General features: G+C 40.6%; 2 protein-coding genes across 2 annotated transcripts; one reads left to right on the top strand and one right to left on the bottom strand.

Moving 5' to 3' along the window:
- Window positions 1-232: 232 nt before the first annotated feature.
- Window positions 233-5,200, top strand: exosc5 (exosome component 5). Its single transcript, XM_065960296.1, has 6 exons — window positions 233-378; window positions 2,178-2,291; window positions 3,781-3,902; window positions 4,019-4,159; window positions 4,538-4,627; window positions 4,774-5,200. The coding sequence occupies exons 1-6, from the start codon at window positions 279-281 to the stop codon at window positions 4,867-4,869; spliced, it is 663 nt and encodes a 220-aa protein (XP_065816368.1). The 5' UTR covers window positions 233-278; the 3' UTR covers window positions 4,870-5,200.
- tmem91 (transmembrane protein 91) lies at window positions 5,078-21,503 on the bottom strand. The gene is made up of 4 exons (XM_020649239.3): window positions 20,956-21,503; window positions 11,480-13,105; window positions 9,330-9,476; window positions 5,078-7,508 (listed from the first exon to the last, which is right to left on the bottom strand). Exons 2-4 carry the CDS (start codon window positions 11,912-11,914, stop codon window positions 7,353-7,355), a joined length of 738 nt encoding a protein of 245 aa, XP_020504895.1. The 5' UTR covers window positions 11,915-13,105; window positions 20,956-21,503; the 3' UTR covers window positions 5,078-7,352.
- Between the last annotated feature and the right edge of the window lie 1,482 nt (window positions 21,504-22,985).

Genomic DNA, 22,985 nt, shown 5'->3' on the forward strand with positions numbered 1-22,985 from the left:
CTTGTGGTCACAATGAGGAAGTGCAACTCGCTAATTTCGTCAAATTTACGTCAATAAAACATAGATATGGCTAATTTTATTACGGCAACACCTTGTGGCTCAACCCATCATTTTTACGAAGTAATTAATATACATTAATTTTTGAGGTATCAATGTAACGTAAACGAATTAGTTCCTAAAAGTCATCAACCAGGGCCGCGTAGGTACTACATGGCAAAACATATGACGTCATTCAACCGCGACATACACATTTCTTTTCCCCCCACAGAGAAAGCAGCATGATGGAGGTGTGCGGCTCTTCAAATGTTACTATGAGGGAGTTTGGATGTGAACAGAGTTTGTTGTCTCGTCCTGACGGTTCAGCGTCCTTCATTCAAGGTAACTAAACCAGGTGAAAACTGTCTGAGAGTCGATGTTCTGCGCTGCAGGGTCGAGAAATGCGACGACAGCAGATAATGATGAATGATAGCAGAACTACACAAGTTAAGATCTGTTGACTTACTGCTCAGGTTTCAGAGGAAGCTGTTTCAATAGACAAACAGTCTGGGGAGCAGAAACAAGTTTTATAAGACACAGCTTCAGTCAGAGCTTTATCAAATCTGTCACATGTTGGATTGTGTTCAGTTTACTGTAGTTCATCACTTCATTCAGTCATATTTGTTCAATTATGGAATCTGGTACATGTAGTTCTGTCAATACATTATAATAAATGAACCTGCCTACTCTTCCAATCAGAATCAGAATCAGAAATCAGGGTTTTTAACAAGTACATTTACACATACAAGGAATTAGACTTGATGTATTTGGTGCTCAACAATTAACAAGGAAATAAAGCAGAACAGCAACTTAAATAATACAGAATAAGAAGATATTACAATATGTAAAATATAATTTAAAAATGTAAAATATAAGAACACAAAATGTACAAAAGGTGTGAGAAAACATCTCAGTGTGTAACTGCTCACAGAGATGTAATGAAGATACATTTTTAAAGTCTCTAAAGCGTTCCCATTACTCTGATGTTTCACTGACTGTGGGGCTGAGGAGAGTCGGGGGGTTATGTGGGAGGAGGGGCAGGGACGTTGTTCATGATGGGGAAGAAACTGTTCCTGTGGCGAGAGGTTTTTGGTCTTGATGGACCGCAGCAGGGTGAGAGAGGGGTCGGCCACAGTCTCACCTGCACCACAGTGTGAACTTCATCTTGTTTCCCTAAATTGGAAGAAGAAGGAGATCACGTATGTGGTGCCACTTCAAGGACTTGATTTGGTTGTCACAAATATTATAATTGATTTGTTGGGTTATAATATGACGTGTGATTAAAATGTCAACCATCAACATAGGGCTGGGAAACACATCCACTTTTTAAGATATATCGATATATTTTCAAACAAGATGTAGGGTAAGACGATATCGTTAATGTGGATATAGTTTATGTGGCATTAAAATAACGTTACAGAGGTGCCAGGTTTTTCCTCACCTCACTGATGATGACTCTGCTCCTCCTCTCTCTCTCTTTTATTGTATTGAAGGAACATTTTTCGTTTATAATTTTCCTTTTTAAATTCACAAACAGGTAGTTTATTTTTCCATGTGTTTTCACTGTTAATAAAAAAAACATATCGATATATATCGAGTATCTTCATTCAGCAAATCAATATTAAGATATGAGTTTTGGTCCATATCGCCGAGCCCTACCATCAACACAATTATACACCGTTTGAACTTGAAGAACTACAAACATGTCCTCAAAGGTGGTTTCCACGTCATGAAATCTAGAGTGTGTTGTGAATTTAATTCCTGAAGAAAGACGCCCAACAATGTGTAAAAACCTGTGAGGTTGTGAGTCCTGTTTGGTGTGAACAGGTTGATTATGCTAAAATCTGCAGTCGAAATTGAGAGCAACAGTGACAACATCACAATCTTCTTTACTGCATGTAATACATAATGAAGCACATAAACTCAAGTCAAACCTTTGCGTTCAATCTTCACTTGTTTTTAGAAAAATATTTAATTCTCCAGTGTGGTCAGACTCTGTAATAATCCCGCTAACTCCTGTGTTTGTTACTTTTGTCCACTTAAGAGATGTTTCTGTGGCTTTTCAGTTGTACTTGATTTCCCCACCCGGATCAATAATGTACTTTCCGTTGATCAATGCTCTCTTTTGTTTGTACGAGAAGGAGACACAAGTGTGTTGGCTGGAGTGTACGGACCAGCCGAGGTCAAAGTCAGCAAGGAAATCTACGACCGGGCCACGCTGGAGGTGCTGATCCAGCCCAAAGTTGGACTGCCAAGTGAGTAATTGACCCAAAGAGAAAAAGTGTGTTAGTGTTATACCATTTAATATCTTTACTAAATAACTTAGCAGAGCTCAGATATAATATTCATATACAATGTTATGCTACAAACGGCACTATGTGTTCAGATCATGTGATGTTACTGTGGAAACATTAAAGATTTTAGGTTCTGTTGAATTATGTCTCAGTTTAAGCCTTTCTTTAGTTACAGTGAAGTTTTTTCTGAAGTGTAACATATTGACAATCTTTGATATTAATATTCTTCAAATAAGTAGCTTTATTTTTAAAGTGAGCGCAAACTTGCCAGAAAGCTTTAAAGCATTTTTAACTAGACAAACCAATAACCTACACCTATCAATGTGTCGTACATCTCGAGGACTCAATAAGATGCCGTGGAGTCAAATTATGGAACAAGCATCTCACATGCTCACAATTGTGTGCAAGTGTTGGGCTTGAGTAAATATTTAAACTCCATAAATATTTCTGCACCATTTGATTTGTGTTGTCACTACAAATCAACTGCTAGCCTGACAACATTTAACATTTTGAGGTACTTTCTATCACTGCTTTAAAGTTTTACCCTGCATCAATTAGGAAAATATATGTTTAGGTAAAAAAACAGAAGTGTATATAAAGTAATGCACATCAGCCACATCTCAGTCAGCTTCAACATTAAACTAAATAACTGTTAATGATCTATCAGCGAAATAATACGCAGAAGTATATTATTGTGATAATGATAATCACGCAGTTAAAGGACTCTCATATTTGAGTTAAAATAACACTGGTTCATTAAAATACTAAAATATTGAATGAAATTGACATTTAAAGAATACGTTACTTTGGTGTTGTTCATTTAAAAATACAAGATCTGATTACTTCTTCCACATTTATTTACTTGATGATTTTTTTTTGTCTTTTTCTAGATACAAATTGAGACTCAGAAATGTGTTGATGTCAGAAAGATTTGTAGTGAATAGTGAAGTGTCCTGATTTTGTTATATTGTCTACATACTGTGTGTCCTGTTTTGCTCTATTTTTTTATGTTTTCAATGTTTGTATGTCATTTTCAAATTGGGTAAATTTTATTTGTGATAGTAAATATTCTTACTTTGTTATTTTTTTTACTGTATTTTATTTTAACTTAACTTAAGGACACTGTTTAATCTCTTAAGGTGAGGTTTTGAGATAAGCCCTCATGGGTTTCTCCCTCACCTGGACATGTGTTTTATTTTTATTTGTTTTAATTTCCTGTTTGACTCTTCTTTCAAAAAATGTGCAAATAAACTAAACTAAGTGAGGGAACCCAGGAAACTAAAGATAAAGTTAAGGGTTTACGGAGGCCAAATCATTTTTAAATTTCCACCTTGTCTACTTCTGTTGTGCTGCTATACCCCAACACACCACCAGGTGGAATAAGAGAGTTAGTTTGTTTCCAGCCTGAGTCAAGTATTTACCCCAGTGTTTTTTGTCATGTGTGTGTCAGGTGTAAGGGAGCGATCGCAGGAGCAGTGTGTGCGAGAGACCTGTGAGGCATCTCTGCTCTTGTCCCTTCATCCCCGCTCCTCCCTCACTCTCATTCTTCAGGTGTTACATGACGACGGTTCAGTATCCTTCAGTGAAACTCTCTGCTGCTGCACTGTGAACTCCATTAAACATGTAGACTGTATGATGGTGTCCTGATGGTGTTTCTTGGCGAGTATACTTCCTTACCTGTTCCCCAGCTGCTGTCTTGCTCTCTGAATGCGGCCTGTATGGCTCTGATGGATGCAGGTCTGCCTATGAGTTGCCTGTTTTGTGGAGTTACCTGTGCCATCGACGCAGACGGTCAAATCATCACGGACCCCACAGCAGCACAGGAAAAGGTAAATATGAGCCTCGTGTGTCGAGTTGTAAAAAAAAAAATGACACAAAAATACTGCAGTTATACTTTTTAACGCTTTTCTAGGCCAGTCTACTCGCTAGTCCTCATTTTGTGCTCAATTAAGCCTCCAAACTCGTTCTACTTCATCTCGTAAAATATCGATTTTAAGAGTCAAAAAGCATTGTAGAAATCTCACTGATACAGACAGAGTGTTTGGTAAACTAAAGACCACATACAACAAAGACTTCAGTAGATTATTATTCAATGACTTATTGAGTAGAGTAAACCTCACAGGAGAGTCCTCTGATTATTTGCATGTCCTCACTGTGAAGGCAGAGCTGCTGCTGGTTTGATCATCTCTGTTTTCCTTTCTCGTCAGGAAAGTCGAGCTTTGATGACCTTTGCAATCGACAGCAAAGAATGCCGAGTGTTGATGTCGGATACCAAAGGATCATTTTCAGTTAACGAGGTCAGTAAAAATCTCATCAGTAAAAACAATACCACTTCATTTTTCTGATTTATGTTTGTGTTGATCTCTGATGCATCAGATTTCAGTTGTATTGATATCACAGACGTTTCATGTTTTGAGGGTTGATCTCTTCTTCTCGTTCACAGCTGCAGCAGTGTATAGCAGTCAGTCAGAAAGCGTCACAGAAGATCTTCCAGTTTTACAGAGACTCCGTCAGCCGTCGATACTCCAAAAACCTCTGATGAAGAAGATGATCTCTGTTTTCTTGTCTTTTTTTTTTTTTTAACAAATACTGATTTTGTAATAAATCATTGAGAAGTTGCTTTGGGCTACCTCTTCTTCAGTTCAGATGTGTGTAGTGAAGCTGTGGGTGATGTGATTTTTTGTTTTTTTTGTAAGAAGACCACATTGAGCTTGAGTCTGTCGGGGTGTAAAATAAAAAGAGAGACCTTGAATGTCAAACAAGTGCATTTATTGGGATTTTCTCTCAGTTTAATATTTACATGTAATACAAGGATGTCAACTGGGTAAAAACGGAGTACCTCTTGTATTAATAAATCTAATTTTACCAGAGCCTTTGACCTTTATCCCCTTGAGAGATTTGTCCATTTCACCTCTTCCAGTTGTTGTCTGTACAAAGAGACACATCTGCACAGAGCCTGTCTCAAGACGACATGATCAGTCAAGTCAAATCCACGTAAATCGCTCCCTTTATAAATGAGTACGGGTGGTAACTGCTGTAACAACAAAAGGGTCATTTTATTTCATTGACACAAACGCCTGGTGGAGACAGGATGGTTCAGGATTGTCAGAACTCTATATGATGCAGTGTGTCGGTGCAGCTGCATCACAGGACATCAACAGTGATAGCTGAAGAGGGTCAGACACTTGAGATAACAGAGGTGTGTCTACTAACACCACGTCGAGTGATCAAAATCTACATCCTGCTTAGTTTTGATACAACACTGAGTTTGCAGAGAACAAATGATTTGATCTGAGTTAATTGAAGTCAAGCTGTGGACTCTATAAAAACTATACATCTAAATAGAAAATCTCAACTTCACCGTTCAGTCCTTTTTAAAATATTTATACTTGGAGATCTCCTGTTCACAGTTTAATGGCACATTTAAGCTCAAACCAACGCGGCCAGAGTTTTTTTTTTCTTCTCCTTTTAACAAAGCTGTTGATGCAATACTTTGAGGCCCAAGTTAGGGAAGTGACTGAAGCCAAACACTAAGCAGGTCTGTGCATGACAAACTACACACTTGCCATGCACGTATGTATGTTGTTGTGGCTGAAGAGGAGATTTTACTGACTCATGCATCACACAGCTGAGCATTAGATCTCTTGTTTTTTGTTTTTGCGTCATACTTTACCCAAACTCATTTGGAGAAGAAAATAAAGGTGATATTGTGTTTACATAAGTTTATGGATACAGCTTAATTTTCAAGTTTCTCAGAGTGCAAAGTAGCACGTTTTTTTTTTATGAGGAGAAAATAGCAGAATCTAAATTTGGGGAGTGTGAAGTAGCAGCCTGGTTTGCTTCTATTAATGGAACAGCTGATAAAAGGATCATCCTTAGAGTTTCTTCCGTATTTTTGGCACTTTTCATCACAGGTCTGCGCCCCTCTGTCTATGTCAACATTTCCCATCTATGTATATAGAAGCAGCTCCTTTATTTCTAAAACTAGATTCACTGTTTTCCATCTTAACCTTGCTCCCAAACTCCACCTCTATACTTATTTTCTTACAGAATGGCACTATATGTATTTTAAATGTACTTTATTTTCCTGTATTTCAACATAAAGATAAATATCAAACTTGTCATAAAGAAAGCTCAATCAGTCCTTTCTGCAGGTAAACAATAACAGGTGCTGAATAAAATCAGGATGTATTGATTGATGTACAGTACATGTGCAACGTTTCCACGAGGTTCTCTCATTCTGGCCAAAGCAGTCGCAAGATATTCTGAGTTCTCTGAGAGAGTATCGCTTCTGGCCCCTTGATATTTTAAAAGCTAAATCTCTCAAACCGTCACCAGCTTTCACCCCTGAGAGTGACAGTGCGAGCTCAGGCCCCCCTACAGCGAGGTCCATCAGGATTTAGCCGCCGTTGCGTCCTTGCCGCGACCTTCTCATAAATCTGCAGACTCCATTGTCGTTCTCTGCCGTCAGCTATCTCCTCATATCTCCTCTCTTCCTCAACTGCCTCTCGATACTCATCAGATGTCATTGTGACAGTGATATATACAGTGTTGTGATAACATCTGCATTTGTTGTTGTACTTTTTTTTTTTTCTTTTTTTTTCTTTTAACACCACTAACACGTAATGACAACTACAACACAGATTTAAAAGGATGGCAGGTTACTTGAGTCATCGGGTGACAAAATGAACCACATCAACACACTGACTATCCTATATGGAGCGATGTTGCATAACTTATCTTTTAATAATCTGTCTAAACGTGTGTGGGGGCGTCCGCCGAGCTGAATTATTCCTTAATCAAATTAGATGTGATTATAATCTCTGCAGCAGCTCCCCTCTTGTGTTTCCTTTCCCAGCTCGGTGTAGATAAAAAACATGACAGCAGATATGGTCGACAGACAAAGACTGTGAATAACTTCCATAAACAGGTGGTGTGTTTGTTGTGTGTTAGATGTTCATGATATGTGTGAATGATCTGGTATTTTTTTTGTGTTTGGGATTCCTTTCCGATGAGTTGCTGTTACGGTGGTTTTCCGGACAGGTAGGAGATCAACGCAGCGATGGCACAGATGTACGTTATGATTCCGAACACGATGGAGAGCACTGAGAGCCACAGAGCCTGGCGAGATGCTGCGTTGGCCCCCTGAAAATCCCCCTGAGCCGATGCCTTGTTGGTCTGAGAATCGGAGGAGAGAGGACAGTGAGATAAGGATTATAGAGGGGGGGGGGAATAGGAGAGAAAGGGCATTCATCATCATTTGTCAATGTCCTCCATGGCCTCCACTTTCCTCTTCCACTCATTCCAATAACACACTAAGCCTGTATTATGTCCCATCTCTGAATCACACCCAGCACTTGTGCCTCATTCATCACTTCCCCCCTCCTCCCTTCCCCTCTCTCCCTCTAGTCCTTGTCTTTGACTCTGACCCCTGTTTTAGGAAGCACTCAACAATATTGGAAATCTATCACCTTGGGGCTTCTAGTTATGGCTCTAATTAAACCTTAATGAAGGCCATTGATTTGATCAAAAGGCCTTTGCAGCTAGCTGCCAGTTAGCTTTTGCAAAAGTGTTAATGGGATTCTTCCCCTGCACTGCTGGAAGGATGCCTGCATACACTAAGGGCCTCTGGTGGCTGGAGATAGAGATGTTTGGGGATTGTCCACACTTGCCAGTGGTAATACTGACTGATGACATCATTCTTTGCAGTGGTGCTGTTTTCCTTTGTCCTGCTACTGATACTGGGTATCATCAGTTTCAGGCTGATTTTTCTCAGCTGTTATAATAACACGTAGTAATAGGAAAATACTTCACTGCATGTGCATTTTTTTTAGTATTTGTTGTGGTCAAGCATACTCTTTTAAAAGTCAAGACAGAAGTTTCTTTCAGCTTGCATGGTGATGATTATTCAGATACGTAGCATGATTCCTGTGTAGTGTTATAAAAATAAATGTGTTGGTTTTTTTATATTGACCTTTTTGCCTTTATTTTAGACACAGGATAGTGGACAGAGCTGGACATCGAGAAGAGAGAGAGAGAGAGAGAGAGAGAGAGAGAGAGAGAGAGAGAGAGAGAGAGAGAGAGTGGGGAATGACATGCGGGAAAGGAGCCTCAGGTCTGATTCAAACCCATGAAGCCCGCTTGGAGGACTACAGCCTCTATCCATGAGATGCACAAACTAACCACTAGGCCACAGGCATCCCATATTGTTTTTTTTCAGGAGGGCTTGTTAGATTCCTCACTACATTATCATACAAAATAAATGATATACTCTGGCATTGGATATATGATTCTTATAAGAAAGAGATAGCACGTATGAGACAGACTGGGGTCACTAATACAAAAAAAAAATGCTCCTTATAATTTGTTATTAACAATGTCTTGACAAGTATTCCTTTGTTTACATCAAGAGTAGGCTTAAGTGGCAATTGGTCGTCCCTAAATCAAACATCAAATAAGAAAAAAACAACTTGTTTCTGTCTTGCGCTTTGCCATTAAAAAGCTGATTAAAGATTAAAGATTAAAGATGTTCACAATGTCCAGTGTGCCAGTTGTGATCGGGTCATTTTTGAGGAGTCATGAAAGGTTGAAGATTACTCATAATAAACATCAACACTGATTTGTGATTCTAGGTGACACTTAGATATCTAAAAAAAAAGCTTCTGAACAAACATTCAGTCTAAAATAAGACACAGGAGGTCGTAAGAGAGAACTGTGATTCTAAAAATAAATCAAACGTGTGAAATCAACGCTGCACATCTTTGTAACTTCCTCCTGTTCAGCTGTGTGTTGTTTCAAAAACTCTGTTGGTGTAATCCTCCAAATCCAGTTGTAATCCCAACCTGTCTCAACTCTTAGACACTTGACCTGTTGGAAGTCTACACACACTGCGGAGGTTAAGAAATCACCCTTGGCTGTGAAATACAGTGCCAGGTTGTATTGTGTCAGCTCAGGACAGAGTGTGTGTGTGTGTTTGTGTGTGTGTGTGTGTGTGTGTACCTTCTGTGATAGGTAGAAGGCAGCGATGCCCAGGGGCCAGAAGCAGCAGAGCATGGAGAAAAAGGCCAGACCCAGGTAGTCCTGAGGGATCATCAGAGGGAAGTTGCTCTCGCTGTCTGTATCACTGAAGTCATCAATGGATGAGTCCTGGGATTCAAACAGAGTGCACTTAGGTTCAGCTCAGGTTAAAGGGTGTGGCGTCACAACCCTAAAGAATCAAAGCTTAGTCACTCAGTCAGCTGATATGTCAGTTTTAGGTTATCCCTTTAAAAAAACAAAAAAAAAAAAGAAGATGCATCAAACAAACACAGACAACGTCCTCTCACGCGGAGTCAACGTTTTATATTTGTAAGACTTAGCTGGTGTGGTAAGATAATGTGACTGAATGGGGTTAGTCTGGATGTGCACTAGCTCTGCTGACCGCGGGCAATTCATGACTCACGTGTCTTTTTTGTAACAGCTGCGTATTCAATCCGACTTCCTCTCTCATGCCAGCCCTGTCATATCACTGAGCTCGTTTTATTCTGTGCGTGAAATAATTACGCAATTTAAAAAGATGCTCCTGTAAGATTTAAGAAAAGGAAAAAAAAGCTTTTCTTTCTCTGCTTTTAATCACCCAAGAAGATCTTACAGGTACTCTTACAGTACACTAATATTATAAATAAGATTAGTTCAAGGGGTTACACTGAATGTTTCTGACTGTAAATTCACACATTTGTTCTGCTAGTCTGAGAAAATTCTCTCACTTGATCAGTGTGAGAATCGAGCAGTCTTGTTTTTGACTTGTTCTCATATATTAGGAGTGATCTTCCTTCAGCATTTTCTGTTGTTGTGAAGCAATGCTGATCGCTATAGGAGAAGGAAACTCCTGAATTTAGCCAAATGTCAGATACATATCCTGCTGATATATATATATAAAGTCACTGAGGCTTGGACACTCCTGAAGTCATCTCTTTAGGAGCTAATCAATACTGTGATCAGCCTCACAGTGAAAAATTCAGCATGAAGCGATAAAGAGGTTGGGAGGGAGGGGAGGAGGGCATCTTCAGTCCTTAAACTAAACGTTTGAAGTGAAACAAAGGAGAAGGAGATGTGGCGTTGTGGTTCGTTGAGGTCACTTCAAGGTTTTATTCCCACAGGCCGGCGACTTTGCATCACCGCACGACCGTCAGCATTCACAATGAGCTTGTAAAAAAACGTTATTTTGTGCGCTGTTGTGTTCTTTTGCCCTCGTGGAGAAAGACTTTCAGGGTGAGCTTTGTGGCAGCGAAGTGCTCTAGATTTTAATGAGGTGTGTGGTGCTGCTATGTGTGTGTCCACTTGATCAGGCTCTAAATCAAAGTAAGACGGCCTTCAGCCTTTAAGTCCACAGCAGGTGATTGAACCTTTGATTTGACCCTCTAAACGATTGTTCAAATCATTTTAAACAACCCACAGCTTCTTAAAGCATATACATACTAACGTCGACTCTTTACACATCACATGGGCTCATTTACATTTCACTCCAGGCCGGGCTTTGCTCAGTCATCTATGAAATAGAGCTGGCATCCTCCATCACTACTGTAGTGTCATTACCTGCACCGCAGCAGCAGACGAGCTTCATGTCATCTACCTTCTTCACAGTCATCATTCAATTGCTGCCTATACCCTGAAATATATTGCTTATATGTCTATATTAAGTTTCTCCTGGGCTCCCAGATTCCGTGAATATGAGAGTCACTCTGAGGAGGAAGAGGTGAAACTAGAAGTCAACTGACAGATAATGATTATTCAGCTCTTTTGTTGATTTACCATTTTTTTCAGCCCTTCATTAAGCAATTCACCTGACTCTGATTCTCCAAGGTGAGGACTTGCAGTCTTTCTGTTATTTCAAGTTTGCACTGTTGGTTGGATAATATATATTGGAACACATCCCTTGGACTCTAGATTATCATACTGGTACTTTTTCATTATTGTTGACACAATGGGGGATAAAGTACTGCCTAGTCCTGAAGTTTTGGATGTTCCTGAATAGACAAATCAGTTTGATGGAGAAAATAAATATTCATTCTTTTTTTGGGGGGGATGTTTGTTAGATTTTACAATTTGTAATGTGTTGATTTTAATGTTAAAATGTGAAAAGAAGATTCCAGGCATTTTGTCAGTCTTACGTCAGAGTCAGGAAGCAGGTCATCCTCATCGTCCATGCTGTAAGACAGACTGTTGTAGTCCTGCGTCTCAGCCAGCAGCTTCCTCTCCAGTGTGGAGCCCGGCCGGATGTCCACGAAGGTGGTCTCCAGGTAGTCTTTGCTGAGCAGGGAGTCTGTGTGGCCCCAGATCGGAGCTGATGGATAATAGGACTCCAGTGTGCGAGGTAAGGAGCAGGGGTCCAGTAGCTGCTGCTGCTGAAGCTCAGGAGGATGTCCACAATAGCTCCTCCACGCTAAAGGAGGGTAGGCCATGTCCTCCTCACATTTTACCAAGTAGCCCTTAAACATCCCACCAGGGGCCTGTCCAGCCCCAGGCCCAGGCCCTGGCCCGGACGCCCGGTTGTCATTGTGTCCTTCTCCCAGAAGAGGGTGCTCTAGCTCATCTAGATTCTCCATCCCTATCTTTTAACACCCAACACACAGGAGACCACCACATCAACAACACAAAGTAATCTACAAATTGGTCTGCAGAGCACCTCCCAGAAGAGTCTCAGCTGCTTTGCAGATTTTACTGTTTCACTGATAATCCATCTTTAATCCTGTTCTTAATTTTTTTTTTATCTTAGCCTTTGGGTCAGAGGTCACTAACACATGCCAGGTTTTATGAGCGAATATCCTTAATGTGTCCTGCGTGCTATGGGATGCGCTGAAGTTGCGCGGGTAGATCCGAGAGCCTCTTTTCCTCACATGTCATGAGCTATTTTGTTCCCAGGATTGATGGCTCAGGATTTTTCCCAATGTCTTCAATTTCGTTTGATTGAGCCCCGTCAGTGTTCATGAATATGCTAATGTTAGCTATTTTCTTTCTCATGCAAAATGGAAATTTCAATTCTGATGATAGAAGACCTTGATTAGCCCAAGACAGGCCAATGAAAACACGTGGCAATGGGATTTTAGTTTGATTTGCCCTCATGGAAAGTTGCAAATAAAAAAAGATGAAGTATTAATTCATGCATAGAGTCATGGTATTGGAGGGAAAACATTAAATACCAATCTTCCCCTTTCACTGTTCTGGATGAAATGTGCAACGACTTGTAAGTTGAGAAACTGTCACACGGAGAAAAACAAAAAATGACTCTCAAGCTGTCATGACATATAGTGATATATTTGTTCCTCTGTAGGCATCTGAAAAAAGTGCTCAGCCACCACTTCTTAAAACAGTCTAAAGGTAGTCGCCCTCAAACGACTGGCCGGATGCACAGTGGCGTTTTTCTGAAGCTTGAATATGTACAACCTCCAGCGGCAGTCGAACTAGTGGCGCAATGAAAGGATTGGGGCCATAATTGAGGGCAGTTAATCTGTAAAAGCAACGAGGCTCCAGAAATAGAATCCTATGGTGCACATCCGCAGGTCAGCGGGCCTGCCAACACGCCTGTTCCTCTGTTGTTTCAGCAGGAAGCAATACTGGAGAAATCAAAGTCCTTCGGTGTTGATTTCTGGCTTTGGGTTTTCTGAATGCCACAGCAGTGCTCCTCTGGGACGTGTGTTTTTAATGTACTCCATCCAGCTTTAAAAGGTTTCATTCAGGACAGACGTCAGAGAAGTCAGGCAGCTCTCGATCCAGTTCTCAGATGAGGACAAGGAGGTCTGCAAGAAGAAAAAAACAAGGTCACTCACAATATTTACACTCTCTGCACACAGCACTTTTTTTATTGTTTACCAAGGATAGTGTGTTACTAAGGATGCACACTGGACCAGAGAGGTTCTTTTCTTCACATACTTTATGTTACCAAGGCTATATGCAGAGGCGCTGCTTGTCAACAGGCAAGGCAGGCCACTACTTGGGGCCCCAGACCTGGAGGGGGCCCCCCCGAGGGCTCACAAAATTAAACCAAAGCAGTGGCCAAAAATGTGATTTCTTTTTTTTAAACTCCAGTAGGAAACCTCCCTGACAGCACTCGCTCTCTTTCCCTGCTAGACGCTGCATGCATTATTCTTGTGAAGACCAAAGTTTATCAATGAAATCAACCAGTAAAAATGAAGAGGAATTATCAATCTATGGGAGAGAGACAGAAAGGAACAGGAAAAAAAGAGGAAGAGGAGTAAAGTGATTATTGCCTAGGGCTCCAAGCGACTCTAATATCGCCCCTAAACCTAACCAGACACAAGAAATATGCGCAAAGTGACCATTACTGTTTATATACACTGTTTATATAACACTTCTGACCTTTGTCACTGAGATAACTTGTCTTTAACATGGTGACAAATATCAGTTTAACGGACAAAAAGTTGTCTAGGGCTCTTCGAGCAGTAAAAAGAAAGAAAGTCATGTTGTTATTTATTGACTCAAATTTTCTTTTTTCTGCGGCCCACTTCAGCTTGAAATTCCCAGAGCCAAGACTCTCATTGGGAATCTCACCGTGGGCGTCGATAGATCACTATAAATAACTTCACAGGAGCAGAGTTTGATTTGAAATGTTGCCTATGGAGATTATGCTCACGAGCACACATGGGAAAATAAATGTACTCGCTGCAAGTTGTGTCTTGGAGCCTTCGGGATTGTTACATTTATTTTATTTTTTTTAGAAAAAGGGGGAGGGGGGGGATTTATCACTACAGCTTGCAACTGGTGTTGGTGAATTGCTCTTTTCGGTATAACAATCATTCTATCATATTTATAACAGAAGCTTTAAACAAAATATTAACCTAAAAACAAATGTTTTGCTTAACAGTGAACATCTTTTTTTTTCTCCAGGTGGAAGTCGAGTACAAATATTGTGATTATCAAAATGGACATGTAATAAACATTGTATTACCAACTATTGTATTAATTGAGAAAGCTGCTCTTAACTACAGTTTTACACCAGTTTGAGATACTGGAGACTATATGGAATATAAAATCACCGTGTGATAGATTAAGACCATTTGGGTTGATCAAAAATCTTTCTTTTCTTCTACAGTTATTTTGATTTAAAGGATTAAACTGCTCTTTTAATCTGTGAGTCACTGGAGATGCTATGAATGCTTCACAGCAAAGAGGACCGATGCGATGATAATATTCAACTAATGCGAGGTATGTACCACTGGACCCCTCCATCTAGTTATCACTTACAACACAGAGAAACAAATTCAACTGTTAAAACCAGTCATATCAATTATTTCCACATTATCAGTCACAGCCGAGTAAACACTTATTCTCAGGTGTGCAGTGGCTTATTAAAAAGTGCCTTACTGTCCACACTAAGCGAACAATTATCTAACATGCAAAGCACACTTTTTCCAGGAATTTATCCAGCGGTTATGAATTTCAAAACATCAATATTGTTTATAGTGTGGATCAAAAAAAATGCGTCCCTCTTGTTAAGTGTCGTAAACCAGAGCAGACGCATCAAGAGGCTGGTTTGGCAGTAAACCTTCAATCACTTCTAATTCTCTCAGATAAAACTCTTTTTAAATGACAGTTTACAAATTACACAGCAGTTGTCACTACCCTGTATTTATGCTTTTTGTTATGACCGAACAATACCACACTGGTTTGTTAAACGTTGCAATGCAGGAAACTATTTGTCTTATATATTATTTCAGAGCAAAAATCAAAGTCTAAATTACAAGATATTTGAGAGTTTTCACTGATAAACAAGAAGAGGTAAACGAGCTAGAGAATGTCCTAAAACTATTTTGCATGGGCGGTTGTCAACATCACACTGATAATAATAGAAACCATCATATCACAACAGAGAAAAACTGTGGGGGATAAAACAACTCAATGATGGCTGATAAAGAAGTAGAAAGCCCGTGTAGTGTCTGTAATGAACAGATTTTGTTTGCTGACGGACATATGATAAAGAAGGAAAAATTCACTTGTTATCAGTTGTTCAGGCATTGAAGATTTTTAACAGATATTTATAAACGACATCACATATGTGGTTTCAATTTTGACCTTGTGTCATACAAATTTGACGTGACATTGTTTTTTAAAATCTAATCAGCTTGATGTAAAGGTATGGTGACAGAATAAAAGTTGACCTATTCACAGTGTAGCCTACCCTACTTCTCACCTACGGCATGCTGGGATAAGCTCCAGCGCCCAAAGATAAGCAGCTTAGGAAGTGGATGGCGCGTTGGACATATGCACCTGATTACCCTATAACATAGACGCGATAAGTGACTTAAAACATAACCCAGAAGTGTCAGAGGACGTAGTTAAATTCTTATACAACTGACTTTCATATATCCCAAACCGAGAACATCTAAAATTAGCGCACTACTGAGAGGTGGAGACAGGCTGCTGTGTGAGCTGACAAGTGAGAAGAGATGAAAAAAAGAAGCCTCTGTGTAGTGTGTGAAGGGTATTTTCATTCTGGGTGGGATGCATCTGAAAGTGTTATTTCAACTAACTACATAATATCTCATCAGTAAGTATTCATTCTGCATGGCAGCGTGCTTCACAGGCATGAAGGCACTCGTTGGCTCGTTGTTGCATGCTTCACTGCACAGCACAGGCAAAAAAAGAAAAGAAGAGAATAATTGGGTGTCTTTGGGCTCACATGGTGCTGAGGGTTGCAGTCTTCTCTGTGCGCTGATACTGCCTCTCTGAGCAAACCCCCCTCCACTCACCTCCTCCTTCACCCACCCATTTATGTGGGGCTAGTGCTTCTCATACTGAACAAGCTGAGTGATCGTTCAACACACTGACGTCAGCAACAGCTCCCAGCAAACTGCCTCCCCCTCATAACACACACACACACACACACACACACACACACACACACAGCTGGACATATGGTGCATAGTAAAGCACATACAGTGGTCACTCACACACTTACATGTGTAGCACTTCTTTAGCATTCTCCCTCTATTCTGCTCTCCTCCAGATCGCTGCAGCTTCATTTCAGGAGAGATGCACTCAGCTTTATTACACCCCCCCCCCCCCACCCCCCCTCCCTCCCTCCCTGCACCTCTGCCTATCCACCATAAAAAGACTTCTGTCAGCTGTATTATAAGCCTGCCTCTTTTTCTGATTCTTCAACGCTCATAAAACATCCAGTCAGGTAGAGGGAAGGTTGCAAGGACGCCGCTGCAAATCACCGCCAACACTTTTAGAAGAGCTACTCTTCTCTCCCTCCCCTATCTCTCTCCTTTTAAGTCTGATGCTTTGTCATGCACACACACAACCACACATTCACTCAGCTCCAGTTTCTTACCCTTCTTCTTCAGTTTTTTGATCAAACTCCCTACCTTTTTCACATTAAGCCAATACTTTCTGCAGAGTCACTGTACTAAACTTAAAACATGGGTTTAATTTGACTTGCTGCAAGAAAAGAATTCTTGTTCTTTAGATATGGAAATGTGCAACCAAATCCCTGCTGCAAAGCAGTTTCCTGCTGCTGACTCTGACACTGTAGAATATCAGTAACTCTTGTGTTTTTTCACACACACACTGATTCTGTCTCTCAGCATATGAACACAAACACAGATAAACGTAATTGCTGTACTATTTCAGCTGCCACAGATTGAAGAGATGCAGATCAGTGAAACTCAAGAAGAAAAGAAATGGCATAGTGGCTGCAGGAAATTGGAGCTGCACATGCTCAGTCTCTAATGAAAAAGACATCTTGAAGAACAGCGATGTCGAGGCTGATAAGACCAGAGCAGGCTTTGAGTTATGTCAAACAAAAATCTGAAAAGCCAAGTGGGGGTTAAATGTCCCTGTTGATTTGATTTCCAAAGGCTTTTCTTGCTCGCCGTCTCTGTTCCTTGATCTGTGTGGAGTGTCTTACAAGAGCAGAGAAAAAAACGGAACAGGAAAGATAAGCGGAAAAAAAAACAGGCTGAGATGTAGAGTGCGTTGCACAGCTCGTGAAGCCCAAAGTAACATCATGTTCCTATGGAAACAAATTCACCATTGAGTGGAGTGCTCACTGCAGGATAAATGAAGCAGAGGCTAATTTGCCATTTCAGTTCTGTTCCTCTGCTAAGGTTGATAATAACTAGATGGGATAATTCTAGCGCAGCCATGCCTTCCAGTAAGGATGTGTTACTGTCACATTAAACAGCAAAGGATGGATAATTTCCTCAGAATTACCCTATAATAACAAATGAGTGCAGTCACGCCAGGCGCTGGGTTAACTTGAACACCCCCCCGGTGCAGAATGTGTGTTTGACAGTGTTAGCGCATTATGTAGTGGACTGTGTGTCTGCTCTCACTGCACACACACACACACACACACACACACACACACACACACACACACACACACACACACACACACACACACACACACACACAGTAATTTATTTTCCAACACATGCCTACACATGCAATCATAAACACACATGCACTCCTTTGCAGCATTGCATCATCTTCCCCCTTCAGACAGTAAAATAGAAAACAAACCCTGTGAAACGCTCCATTCCCCTACCTCCTACATGCTCACATACATAAGCTGACTTACACACACTCACACATACACACACACACACACACACACACACACACACACACACACACACAGATAGTGCTTGTGTGCAACGAGGCCCATGAAATGAGGATCTGCAATATGTTGAAAATGGATCTCTGCAGTGTTCTGTTATGTGCATCTGTCGACACACATGGGACATACGCGTGCGACTGACTTGAACTTTTCTGTTGTTTGTGTAGTCATGCATGAGCTTATGTATGTGTGTGCGTGTGTCACATGTGCTTCAGTGTCTTTTACAGCTGCAACTCAGTTTGCTATTCTCCCCGGGTTTACATGTATCTATGGATGCATGCGGATGTGTCTGCGTTAAAAGCATTTCAACATGTGAGATGAGGTAGCTGATCGTTGTATACACATGTAACAAACAGCGCATGTATCACAGAAGAGATTTGATTTGATCCGCATATACGGCAATCATTTTTGTCCGTCAGGATTTGCACGATTTACACCAGTTTCATTCCTCAGATCTGATGACTAAACTTACAAAAAAGTGCATATTTACAAAATGCAAAACAGACATTCGTGTAGAAAGATTTTAAACAAACCTCAAGTGTTTGCACGTCGTCATCCTAACTAATTACAAAAAATAAACAAAGGCAATGATTAGTCCAAGTAATAATTACTTGAGATAGTTCATTTTTGTTAAAACTTTCAACACGCTGCGATAATCCTTCATTGTTTCAATCACAAAATGACGGCCAAAACTGAAAAATAAGATAAGTATGTGGGTCCATTATTTTACACCACATACATTTTTTAAAACGTCTAATTCTAGTTATTTAAGTCTGTGCTAATGTATGTGTAACCATGACATGATTTTAAAAAACAGCCATAATGCCGAACAAATAGTTAACAGGTGCAATATCAAGGCTGTAGGTTTCATCTGACCCGACCCACCAGCTGAGAACCACTGATCTACGCTGTGTTAATATCAGCCCGGTTGTGTTATGAGTTATGTGTGCCTGCATGTGTTTATCACTGTGTGTGTGTGGTGTGTGTGTGTGTGTGTATGTGTGTGAGAGAGAGAAAGAGAGAGAGAGAGAGAGAGAGAGAGAGAGAGAGAGAGAGAGAGAGAGAGAGAGAGAGAGAGAGAGAGAGAGGGAGAGTGCTGGTACTAATTTCAAAAATCTGTTCACACACATAATTACTTGTGTTTACTTAATCTTAAAAGAGTACTCAGGCTAAGTTTGGGGTTCAGGATTAAACTTTGAAAGTGCCAGTTATGGTTAAGGTCAATAAAAGTCTTCTCTAACAAACACAAATCAATACAGTGTCCTCACAAATAACCAAAACAAGTGTGTGTGTTATGGTACGTATGTAGCGACTGAGCTCAGTGAGGTAATTAGCCCCCCATAGATCTTTACATGAGCAATGATGTATTACATGGTCTCATGATCATTACCACAGAGGGAGGGCATATGTGTTGGCATCTAATTTACAACACACACACACACATACACACACACACACACACACACACACACACACACACACACACACACACACAGCACTGTACAGCACAGGGGTGGTAAGAGTAAGGAAAACACCTGCTGTTAATCAGGAAAGCTCACCCTGCATGTCCTTTGAAAGGACTCAAAATGTCTCTTTTCCTACCTCATCCTGACACACATTTTAGATTTCACACTTAAATAACTGATCTTCCAAATGGATTCCACAGAAAGCTTTCCATACCTCAAGTTTTTAAAAAACATAACAAAAGATGAAAATGTGGGGATGCGGTCCTTTTCCGGCTTCACTATTGCTGCATAAGGAAAGCGTGGTTTTGTATTACAGCACTCCCGGCTTGTCTTACAGCAGAGCAATACACAAACATGAACATTGGAGCAGAGCTGTGTGTGTTTGTGAAAAAGAGGTTTTTGTTGTTGTTGCTGTTCTACTCTGACGCAGCACAGCCTCCATTCAATATTTCAAAAATCTACATGCAAATTAGAGATATTAATTTACATTTTAAGGAATACTCAGAGCAGAAGAGGTCTCCTGCTGCAACGAATCTGATAACAATCTGGTCCTCTTTTTCAGGTCACTACTGTGACTGAGCGGTTAATATGTCTTAATTGTTCAGAAACCGATTCTGACTCCTAAACAGAATAAATAAATCCAACTTTCAAAATATTAGCCTGCATGTTAAAATCTTTTTTTTTAAATGTCAGAACTACAGTACTGAAATGCAAATCACACTTGACATAGATCATTTCTGAAGAAAAGATGCATTTGCTGCAAACTGCAACATCACCTTGAGCAGAGAATTGAGCAGTGTAAACATTTTATACATTTGATGTTATTGATACTATTCTTTTGGTGACTATTGGTGACATATTTGGATGTCGAAGCTTTCTGCCAAGAGGTTGTCAGCACCTCACAGTTAATAAATTATTAGCCAGAAGGATTAGGATTAGAGTTACCATACCTACACTAGCTGGCAACATGGTCCCATTTTTGGTACCTCTATACCTTTCCTATTCCTGTTCCTTCAGAATATGCACATTTGAGATACTGATAATCATATTCACTTGGCCATCATTAATCAGGATTTATGTTATTATTAATAACAAATGTTTTTTTTTAACCTCATTGTTAACACTAGGTGTACTCAATAAATATCCAGAATTAAAATTCTGTGAGCATTTTTTTTATTGATGTGTAGGATCTGAAAGGAGCAAAGATGAACGTGTTTGCTGCTTTAAATCATTTTTATTACAGTTAATACCAGTTTTATGGTAAACCAGAAGGTTCAAATTAAGGATCGTATAGGCCTACGTGCATATTATTGCTTTTTAAATGTTAATCTTCTAAAATTCCCCATGCAGGCTATAGCCTATTTCCGTACCCCTGCCACAGTGAGGGATGAGATGAGGTGGGAAGGAGACAACAACAGAAAGGGGACATAATCTGAATCATTGTTAAATTGTCAAAAGAGACAAAAACACACAAAAAAACCGTCAAATTAAATGCAGTATATTCGTCCCTGTTCATGGTTTATATCTGCTTTCTCACCTTCACGTCAGAACCTGGAGCTTTCCTCGGGATGAGTCCTCCGAGAAGAAACGAGAAGATCCAGCGTCCCAGTTATTGCATCCACAGGATTCTGCCACACACACGGATCCACTGATGGCTTTCGATTACCGTGGGCATGTGCAGAAGAAGTGTGTGTTAGTGAGTATCCCCTTTTTGTCTAAAATGTGACCAGATTGTGTATCCCACATGTGTTTTTATGAACAGTCAGTCAAACTAGTTTTCCCCTCCGTCGAGCTGTGCTGATTCGGCTGTGGACGCGTACAAATGCACCCGTACACCTGTGCAGGGTGGCATCAGGATTGTGCATGCTTTGTCAAAGACTCCCCTTCCCCTCTGCACAGCAGCTCCTCTCGCATCCTCCTCGGCTTGCTCTCTCCTCCTCTCTGGAAGGAGAAGGTCTTTTATTAATCCTCGTTGCGGTTGCAGTTCATCTTACGTGGTGTCAACTTTCTTCTGCCACTCTCAGCTTTTTCTCTGACTTTTCCAAATGCAGCCCTCTTCTCTACTCCTTTCCGTCTCTCTCTCTCCCTTTTTTTGCCTTTTCTCAGCTCTGCTACCTTAATACGGCAGATACACTGGGTCCTAGAGCCTGTTAGGTGTGAGCCTGAGCTTCTTCTAATTACTCTGAGGTCCTCTTAAGGACAGAGGGAAGAACGCACATATGCTGCGTAAAGACATTTGCCTTTTCTTCCTCTTTTAAGAGGATTAGTAAGGTCAGGGCTTGATTTTGGGTTGGAAGTGTGATTGGGTTTAATGCTATGGGATGTAACAGGGGAGGGTTAAGGTTAGCTGTAGCAACACAAATGTGTGTGTTTATTTGGATGCCAATGGATATTAGGATTCTGGACAAGCTGCAAATGTAATATCCGCAGTGTGCTGAAAGGTGCAAGTGTGAGATTTAAATCGTGTTGAGGCAAACACAAAAAAATGGACGAAGGCAGCCATCAAAACAGAAATGTATTGCGAAAAATAACCAAGGGAGGTGGAGAACAAGGGGGGTTGGTGTTATGCATTTGCTTTGTGTGTGTGTATGTACCAGAGCGAAGGCAGTGATATGCCCCCCAGCAAGGATGACTCCACTTAGTGTCAGCCCTTTCATGCCTGCTTCACCCTATGACCCACTTTAAGCTGCCTGGGCCAGCCCACATTAAGATCTCTAGTCAGAAATAGACTCAAGATGCAAAAAACAATCATCCCTGCTCCAGGCTCACGCTCATTTCGCCTCTTTTAGAGGAGGCCAAGCTATGAAGCTCAAGCATTGCTGGACACCAGCAATCAATGCAATCCACAGGGCTTACCCTGAGTATTTAATGAGGTGCTCTGCTCTAAGCTAGAATCACCCTCCCCTCCAGAAGGTTTAACCTTTAGGCATGTTTTTTTGTTTTGTTTTTGTTGATCTTGTGTTCTGTGCTTTCCAGTTATTCAGCACAGCCACAAATCTGTTCATCTGATGCTCCATTTGTCTTTGGCTGTCAGAGTGACAAGCATCCTCTCAGTCCATCATGAAGCAGGGATCAATACACTCTCCTTATTCTCAGCACATCCTCCCCCATCACTCTCTTTTTTTTTTGGATCCTCCTCCCTTTTCTCTCGTCCTCTCCCCTTTAGTCTTCAATTTTCTCTCTCAATCGGCCAATGCCTCCATCTCCCGCTTCTGTCTCCATCTTCATCTCTGTTTACTTCTTAGCTGGAGCATGCAGAGTAAAGGGCAGGGGAAGAGATAGAAGAATTGATTAGGTGGGGGATGGAGATGGGGACACTAATGATATAGCTCAGGGTAAGACCAATGTTCATCTTTGTTCTTGTGACACTGATATTGTTCCCAAAATACACAATCAATGTTGTCAGACCTCTGCTATGACTGAGGTTTTGACCACAAATAATAAGAACGGACAGTAAAACCTGCAGTCTCATTTCTTGTTTCTAGTTTTTCAACTTTGAAATGCAGGTGACGAGATTTAAAAAACACTAATATGACTGACCTCACCTTTAGGATATCTTTAACAGCT

Source organism: Labrus bergylta, chromosome 11 (assembly GCF_963930695.1).
Source record: "Labrus bergylta chromosome 11, fLabBer1.1, whole genome shotgun sequence".
Classification (NCBI taxonomy): domain Eukaryota; kingdom Metazoa; phylum Chordata; class Actinopteri; order Labriformes; family Labridae; genus Labrus; species Labrus bergylta.